General features: G+C 41.2%; 1 protein-coding gene across 1 annotated transcript in view; it reads right to left on the bottom strand.

Moving 5' to 3' along the window:
- Nucleotides 1–2,381: 2,381 nt before the first annotated feature.
- nphp4 (nephronophthisis 4) overlaps nt 2,382–9,578 on the bottom strand; it is a 148,937-nt gene continuing 141,740 nt past the window's right edge. Inside the window, exons 28-30 of the mRNA XM_046397509.1 lie at nt 8,519–8,698; nt 7,714–7,857; nt 2,382–4,704 (exon numbers count right to left, since the gene is read on the bottom strand). Coding sequence (XP_046253465.1) covers nt 4,564–4,704; nt 7,714–7,857; nt 8,519–8,698 — 465 coding nt within the window. The 3' untranslated portion in view covers nt 2,382–4,563. The remainder of the gene's footprint in view (nt 4,705–7,713; nt 7,858–8,518; nt 8,699–9,578) is intronic.

The raw sequence follows: 9,578 nt of genomic DNA, 5'->3' as shown, positions 1-9,578 counted from the left end.
ACTGATAGTGAGTGCACTTGTAATGTCAGGGATAATCCATCATGGCACAAGAAATTTGGGTGCACACATAAATAAGGTGGGTGGGTCAAAGCTGAATCATGAATTTAGAGTGTGAAGCATGATGGACCCTTTACAAAGTACAGTTTGGAGAGCATATTTTCTTTTGTTTTCTATTCCAGATAAGTTTGTCTAACCTGGCAGGTGTTTTTAAAGCCTTGTCTTTCTGGCCCTGTCTGACCTGTAAATCATATTGCCACATTCCCACAACTAAACACTTAACTTAACTTGTGCTATCCAACAACACCAGACCAATCTGAGTTTCTCAACAAACTTTTGCTAATGCAAAATTTCTAAGATCTAAGGGAGAAAGGATTTAAGCTGTGTCAATGGGTAAAGTAAGTCACCCCCAATATCGAAGTAACATAAGAAAGCATCATCTGTGCACAACTTAATGATAGTACTTTACTCAGTCCACCACATGGAGAGCACGGTAAGCAAGAATTTTCTTTTTGTCAAATTAAGTGAATTCATTTCCTAAAGTTATCAGTCTCGAGTCTTAAATAAAATAAAAAAAACTCAGCTCTGTTGGTTGATCTGAGGAGAGCAGCGAGACAAGAGTCAGAGAGGAGGTCCACTCAGTCTGTAACATTCAACTCCCACGGACACACAGCAACCTGAGGCTTACACTGCAGAAAGTAATATTATGTATAATTATCAAGCATATTTGAAACTAATACACTTTTATTTTGCAGTAAAATCATCAAATGCAAGAAGTATCTCGTGTTAGACTGTTCTCACCCACCTGATCCTCCAGCCAGTGGAGGTAACAGCAGCAGCATGGAACACACACAGAGCAAAGTGAAAAGAGGAAGACAGGCAGAAGGAGACAAACTCAGTTTTACTCACCATTTCATTCGTGGAATGGATTTCATCCTCCTGTTTAGTCTGACCTATTTCTAAATGCTCTTATGCTCGCTGTTTACGCACAGTACAGACAAGTAAATAGAACAAAGTTGATTGATCTATTTAAAGAGAAAGGATGAAATAAAGGACAGACAGCTTTTCTTAGCAGTTCTTATATTACTGGTACTACAGGATGGGTTATTTGTGCCTTACGATAATTTCATATTTCAGGTTATAGTTGACTGCCTTATTCATTCACTCCCGACTCACAGTAAAGGGAGATTGGTGAGAACAGGAGGAATTCGCTGTATGTGTAAGGCTGCCATCTACTGAGGACTGTCTTCAAACTGGATGTGTGTTTGCAGTGAGAAAAAACAGTGATGCTGCCTCACCAAACACATTTCTTCTTGTGCATGACATTCATGGCTCACAGAAGGTCCTGCTGAGAAGGGTAACAAGATAATTGAATTTCAATTTGTTAAGAGCTCCTTTTCACACTTCATTTCTAATCTGACCAAGGTCCTTCTCTCTGAGATAAAATGAGACAGCTGCTTTATCTTTGCCTCTCCTTTCATTTCTCTTGCTTTCTTCTTACTCTTTCATTGTTAAAAATTCACTTTTTCATGCCTGCGAAGACTTTTCACTGGTTACATCAGTTCTCTGTTTTTGAAGAGTAACCATGGGTTGAAACCTTAGAGAACGCTGCAGTTCTGGCCACACCCGAATCAGTGATGCCACAGTAGGGGTTTTGCTTCTGACAGATGTGAAAGCATCAGTTGTGATATCACTGATTAGGGTGTGGCAAGAAGTGAACAAGCTTTAAATTTTCTTCTTTCAGATTTTCCTGAAAGAGATGCCTTTATTTATTTAAAGGACTGCTCTGTAATCTCTGTGTGTTCTTAGTTTAATGGTCTATAGCTTCAACAGAACTGCAATAATACACACAGACTCTCTTCTCTCCTCTGTATGAGTGCTGATCCAGGCCAGCGGTGTGCATGAGGAGGAGGGATGGTTGCTAGGTTGCATATTCCTCCAGTTAGAAAGCTCTTTGATACCTGCGTCGCTGTACTTTCTAATAGACACATGCACCCACTCACATGGCTCTGGCCAGGCACCCACACACACAAAGAGACCATACAAACGCACAGACATGCATCAGCGGGTTGGTCTGCTTCTCTCCAAATCGGGGCAATAACAGGTATCCTTGCACCCAGCAAAAACATCAAGGCAGCCTTACCGCTGGGCTGCTAGACAGGAGCTGTCTAACCACACTAACAAGGTGAGCAGACAGTGAGAGCTGTTGTGGCGGCTGTCTGTGCTCCTTCAGCAGGAACCGCCAACAGCTGGACTGACACTGCTAACAAGGTGTCAGCGCTGCTCTGCCCCTGACTCTGATGGCAACCATGCAGCTCACACTGAAAGCTGCTGCTCCATCCAGGACGCAAGTATTAAAACTGCAATGGGTGATGTTTTTTTTCCCTGTCTTGCACAAAACACAGCTCATCAGCCTACAGTGAATCACAAAGTAGGGCTGCAAAAGGAAAACAAATTGGGGATGGATGCTCACCAGGCGCAGGTGGTGAAGCATGGAAACGTGATGGATGTTCACCATCTCCACCCCAGCAAACAGGGAACAAGCTGGGAGGACTGTGCAAGAAAACTTCAGTCTCTATCTAAAGTCTATCTTTATACATTTGCATGCTGTGCATGAAATGGCTATCCATCAACATAATCTTTCCTCTTGTCTGTGAGGACAGACAGGCATAAAAACACAAAAATCACCAAATCCACAGTCACCCATTCTGTGCAAAAATACATTGTGAAGTTCAGCTGAGGCTTATATGAGGATTTAGCCTGGGTCCAGTTCTCTAAATCCCTGCCCACATCTCAGATTTGTTCCATGATTCAGTTACCCCTGGTTTGAGAAACAATCAGAGCTTGGTAGGCAGAATTAATGAGAAGTCATCCTCCCACACAGCTAGGTGCCTACATCTATGAAAAATAAAGAAATGCTCACAAAAAATGGTGATCAGCATGGACGCCTGGATGAAATCAATGCAGCCGTGCAGGCCGTTAGTCGACTTCTAATAATAACCTCTCTTACAGTATCTGCTGACTGCTAACTGCTACTGCAGGAAAATAACACATTTTCACATGGCCCTGACTGGTAAGAGAGAGACAACACAAAACCACCTCTTTCTGAAGAGACATCAGCTGGCACGAACATGACGTTAGGCTAAATTAACGAAGTGAAACACAAGAAATTTTGAACTAAAAAGCCAGTTACTTTGGAAGATGTCTATTTGGATGCAATGTTACACTGAATGAGGACTGTGGTTTTTGTACGCCAAATTTTACACACATCACATTAACAAACAAAAAACAAACAAAGCCTTCAGACCCTGTATGAGCAGTATAAATGACGACGACAACCGATAACCCTTCCACCCTACATATGGCACAAGAGCATCAGGACAAAAAGATCTGAACTCATCCTTATAGCCAACTGTTCAAAGTTGCACAGAATGTCCTTTAGCATATGAAACGCAATGTCATAGGCTACTTACTAGAGAGAAGAAGTTATTAAGTAGATACGGCTTTAATGTGTGTTTCGTAAGCTGTTTACATATTAACATAAAACAGAGACGATAATGAGGTTTCTGCTTCAGACAAGATGTTGAAGAAGGTAAAGATGAAGTGCAACCAACTCGGTTGCCATCTTATTTTTGTTAGCCTCTGCTGCTGTGCTAAGGCTTATTTTGCAGTCTGCATTCTAATGAGAGAGAAGGGGAGGGTGGTGGTGACGGGGGGAGGGTTGTGTAATTCTGTGTTACATAACACAATGTGCATGGCCTTCTCTTTTTCTTTCTCTCTCACTCTGTATCTCAGACAGCGAGACATAGCAAAGTGGGGAGGAAGAGGAGAGGATGGAGGGCTTTAAAAGGGTGCTGGTGTTAATGAGGGCGATCTGAAGAGACGTGTGCCTCGCTGGAAAGTCATACCTCATTACGGCACTGTTTCTAATAATGCCAGTGATGAGCATAAGTTGTTTGGGAGGCAAGGGGACGCAGAGAGCGGACCCCTGGCTTGTCTGAGATTAAAACTCAACCGTCAAGTGGCATTCAAGTGGGTTTGCTGGGTAATTAAAGTCGATAAAATGTTATTGCCTTCACCCCTCGGCCCATCTTAGCATAGTTGTCAGACATTTGCCAGACATTTCGGAAGGGGACAGATCACAATTGGGATTCAGCTTTGAACTGATGTCGCTGCTTTTGTGTGGCTTTGCTGACTGCAAAACAAAAACATCAAGCTACTTTTGCAGATTATTTCTTTCCGTTTCTTTCTTCCACCCTAACTTCCGCTCATGAGCATAAAAGTACATTTCATTTTAGATTCTACTTTGCTCTGATGTATAATTTAGTAGACTAAGTATTGTGTTTAGGTGTGCTTTTCAAGGTTGGTAGAGAAAGTAGCTTTGCCTTTGCTTGTTCTGACTTCACCTTCACCTTCACCGTACAGAAGGCAAGACAAAAACAAAAATAATTTGTGATAGAAAGGGAGTTTATTTTTCTGTTAAAAATTATCTAAAAATTACACACTGAAAGTAGAAAAATTACAGCCTGCATATTCAGGAGGCAGTTTGTAACAAGCCTCTTAAGTTCACGAGTAGTTGACTTTCACACAGAACGTCTCCTCTGTCTTCTCCTCCAGGTTGTTCACGTAGACCAGTATCTCCACTGAGCCGGGACTCTGGCTGGGGGCGAATCGTAGTCCGATGGTGTAACTCTCTCCCCCGCTGATCTGAACACAGTGAACACAAGGAACAACACTTCATTTTCATCTGAGAGCTTCGTGAGGATGAGCTGAGGAATCTTTCTTTCTCTTCAGTGATTAAGGCTGAACGGATGCAAACATGTTCACATACACTTTAAGCTCAGGGTGATGAGCTTCTTTGTATGCAATCATTTAGCGTAATTTGCAGTGGGAATGCTGATGTCTGATATTGATGTTAATGTTTGTTCAGAGATGCAGTGTCTACACTATAACAGAAGGAACAACAGTGTGTCCCATGACGCTGAAAGTTATATTGTCCAATCAGATCAGAATTAACGTCTAATATTACCTGTAGTAGCTAGGAACCAATATAAAGGTCCGTTTTGAGGATTTATGCTGTAATCTTCTCCAAAAGTGCGGCAGTATTGATCTCTGTTTTACTTTCTCTCCTGACAGCTGGTTTTATCACGGCGAGGTAGTCACAGCAAGAACAAAAAAAGTGTCTCCACATTTGCTTAATGCTATGGGAATGCTAAATTCTTTATAAGACACCTGGAGCCTCGCTGACGAGATGGAATAAAACAGTGGCTGTTTTTCACTCCCCTCCTTGTCTCCTTCTTGTCTAAATGATGCAGTGTGTTCTGGACAGCAGCACTGAGACTTTTAAATAGTTTATGTGGAAACAGACACTCATTGCATTCCATTCATTTATTTGTTAATTTAAAATGCTGCTTTTCCATTTGGCTTGCAATTTAACACACCTTAGCAAATGGAAAGCAATGACAGCAGTGGCTTTGGTGTTTCACATCTGTTATGTTTGTGTGTGTGTGTGTGTGTGTGTGTGAGTGTGTGTGTGTGTGTGAATCAGCCATTACATCCACTGGGGCTGACAACATTAGAATAAAATAAAAGCAGTAATGACTTTGCTATATTCCTCCTGTTTTGTTCTGTAGGCAAACAAGGAAATCATTCACTTGTCTAACAGCTGAGGGTCGAACTGTCAGCATGAGAGTCCAGAAATCAGTGATGTCTTTTACTCACCTGTCACAGACAACAGGAAAGTCAGACACACTCCTTCACACCTGTTACAGTTAACACCAATGGTTACTTTTCCACACAATAAGCATGTCGGTCAAAACTTTTCCTCAAACTTTTACTGCGTCTGTCTTTTGCAGCCGAGTCTTGATTTTAGCTGAGAGTCAACCAAAACTGATTTTGAGGCTGATACCAGGCTCAAATGTCAGAGCCTGGCATTGCTGAAATAATCCAATACTAAAATGTCTCCCCTCTGCGTCCACTGAAAAAAGACTGCATTGTGTTCATCATCAGTCTGTGGCTAGGGGTGAGATATGAGAGATATGCTGGTATTTACAATAGATATCATACTGTAAGATAATGATATTAAAAAATGAAATATTAAAAAAATGAATACTGATATGTGTTACTAACACACAAATATAATAAATAAATAATCCAGCACAGATGTTAGACCAGACTCTCTTCACCTCCCTACACTTGTATATTAAATGTTATTCGTTTGCTAAAAAAAGAGAAAAAACACACAATAACCAAAATTTCTCTCTCTATATATATATATATCTCCACACATATATATGTATATACATTATATTAGATTTTATTATACATAATAAAATGATATCCTGGCAGCCCTATCTGCCGTGCTTTCATGTCATGTCCACTTGATGTCTACACAGGAGGCGTCTCAGACACATATTTCAGTGGTTTGTCTCACATGCTCCTGATGTTGAAATGATGATGAAAACCTAGTGCATATTTTAAGCTTCAAGCCTATTTTGTTCCATTTTACACACCTCACTATACTGTGAGTTGGGTCGCCAAAACAAATGTGACCGACACTAAATACTGTACCTGAAGGCATCCTGTGCAGACACACATGGGGGACTGAAGCTGCTGCTGCTCTGTTAACATATGCTGTGCAGTCAATAAGCAACCTGTTATCAGCAGCGACATTTCCGCTAAGGTTTACAGGGATACCGCCATATTGTGTTTTATGAGCCTGTAGAAAACACGTTTGTGGCTCATTTCTCATTGATGTGGTAACAGACACTTTGTAGCTGTCTTCATATTAATTAGTGCATGACAGCAGGTCATTATCTTTATGCAGTATCTTTCTCTATTGAAACACGTCATTTAATATTAATTATCTGCCAATAGTGCCAATGTGCAAACTGTAGCCTGGAGTCTGACTTTGTAGAGTTTTACTATGTGACAAATAATACATCTACAGAGTGAAAAGTCTATTGTGACATTGTGAAGAGAGGAAGAGAAACAACGAAACAACCAATCATACTTGCAAAAAAGAGGCTGAGAAACATCACAAACGGCGATAAAATGGCAGCACTCGCGATAAAAAGTTTGTTCTGTTGCATGGCTGTATGTGTATGTGTATTCTCTGAAATATCCCAAGCAGAGATAGATGTTGGTCAAGTACTCAAAAAGAATTCCAAGTTATCAAAACTGTATTAGATAGTAACACATTTTTATATAAGTGTGATATAATAAAATGAGCCTAAAAAGCCTTAAAAAATCCTGTTGTGCAACTGTTAATTTATGGTTCTTTGCTAACATCTCCTCTGAGATTTCTAAACACCCATTACGTGTATTTTATGAGTAGAAGAAGCTGAGCATTATCACCACTGGCATGAGATTTAGTGCTTGCTGGAAAATGCCAGATTGCATCAGTTTCTAACTAGGATCAGAATGGACGGAGCAGTTTAAGATAGAGTCTTAGAAATTTCCCGTTAGGTTTGGCAAAAAACTTTTCTTGTTATTTTAAAAAACAAACTGATTAAAAAGGATTCCTGAGGAGCACTTTTCATTACAGCTAATTATTTACAGGGTGATAACAACACAAGCCACCATTAATCCCATGAAATCGCCAGTACTGATGCGGATCTTGATTTCCTTCAACAAAGACAAGCATTTGTCAAGGAGGAAAGTTCAAATTGATTTTATGAGAGGAAAAGATCTGCATGACCTCCTGTCTTATCTCACCTGAAATTTATCCTCTTTGAACTGGAGCAGGTCTGGATGGTCGGAGCGGAGCAGAAACATGCGGCTGCTGTTGTAGGGGTTGGTGTAGGTGATTTTCCTCGAGCTGCCGCGCCCGCCACCAACTGGGACACACACTTCAAACGCCTGCACACACCCACAATGCAGACAGTTATTGCCTCTGAATCATTAGGGATCTTGAAATCCTCGGGCGCATCCCCAAAGTCCACATTTTGTATGACGTGTTTGACTGAGATTTGAAAATTGAAGGATTTGTCTCTGAGGTTTAGACTAATAGCAACACAAATTTGTAAGTGAAAAGTTAAATTCTGACATACAGCTGTAAAGTGAACATAACCTTTGACAGTCAGTCAGTTGATCTAGCAAGTCGGACAGCAGTTAGAGAGAGGATTGCCTCTGAGCGCTGGCCTGGGATCAGCTGTAGTCTGCCTTTTCTTGACTGTAGCCATAAAGGAGATGGGAATGTCAAGCTGACCCCGGAAATCATCAGACTGGTTCAATAGACTCTGAATGTGACTTGGAGTCACTAGTGGCTTTGAGTTAGACCGACCTTTAAGGGCTGAGCTGCCCGTCAAATCGCTGTTCTTGAGAAAAATGAGCGCCTCAGTGAAAACTTAATCTAAAATCCTGTTGACAATTACTTACATACATAAGACTTACCAAGTGGAGAATAATGGCCACACTGTTTGATCTGTCAGAAGTGCAGTGCAAGTACTTCCACCACACATGAAGACATAATAAAAACACACATTTAAACACTTAAGGCCAGAAAAAAAACTACTCATACCTTGGACAGTACAGGCCGGTGAACGCTGAGACACAACAGCCAGGTGGTGACGAGCCGCCGGTGCTCCACATCCACCGCATTCACATACAAGAAGCGGCTGCCTGACCGCCAGGGCTGAACCTTCAGCTGCAGCTCCTGAACCGCTGCAGCAGGCAAAATGAACACACCCTCCGGGTCCACCTACACAAAAGGTGTTGGAGGGGGCAGTTAAGGGTGACTGGATTTAGACAGTAAGAAAGAAGTGTATGAAAGAACAGGATTCATTGGAAGGTGGACAAAAGAGTAAGAGGAAAATAAAGGAGGCATACAGATTACAGCAGAGAGCAGATTAGAGAAAGGGCCAGTAAGGTTTGGTGGAAAAAAGCGAAGAGATGGGGCCGACAATGAAACGACAAAGTCACGGAAAAGTGACAGAGAGACAGAAGGATGCGAGAATGAGATTTACTGTGCCGCTCCTTTTCAATCTGTTGAGAGAAGCAAAGCTATTCTCTGGTGGTGAGCTTTATCCTGTTTTGTAAGACTCTGCCGATGAATTCCACAGTGAGCTAACCTGCCGAGAGTCAGATCAAAGCGGCCGCTGATGCATACGGTGAAATCTTTTAAAAAAACATCTGTCGTTTTTTTCAGCCAGTACCCTATTTCTTCAGGGAGGATACATTTGGGTTATACTGTATGCACCCATGGTGGCTGTGACAGTCCTTCACTTTTTTTTTTTATTATTATTTTTTTTAATACAAGCTTTTACTGCAGCTCTGAATGAGAGCCATTATCAAACTCTCTCCCCTATGTTACCCAGTGATGAATAAAAAATGATCTATTTTAAAATGGAGGGCAATCTGACACTCCTGGAACACATTTTCAAATGTTCAGAGAGCATACAAGCCTTGCTAATTTTTCAGATTGTGTAAAGTTGTGTCCCAAGTTGACATGATTGCAGGAAGTAATGGGGCAACGCAATAAAATGAAATGAAACACAAAGACCCATTATTCTGTCAATCTGCAGTTGTACATTCTTGATAATGATTTAAATCTTAACCTGGTGTTCCAACTAAACAGACTG

The sequence above is a fragment of the Scatophagus argus genome, chromosome 8, assembly GCF_020382885.2.
Source record: "Scatophagus argus isolate fScaArg1 chromosome 8, fScaArg1.pri, whole genome shotgun sequence".
Taxonomy (NCBI): Eukaryota; Metazoa; Chordata; class Actinopteri; family Scatophagidae; genus Scatophagus; species Scatophagus argus.
The sequence above is the reverse complement of the archived record's forward strand: the minus strand, read 5'-3'. Positions and strand labels throughout refer to the sequence as shown.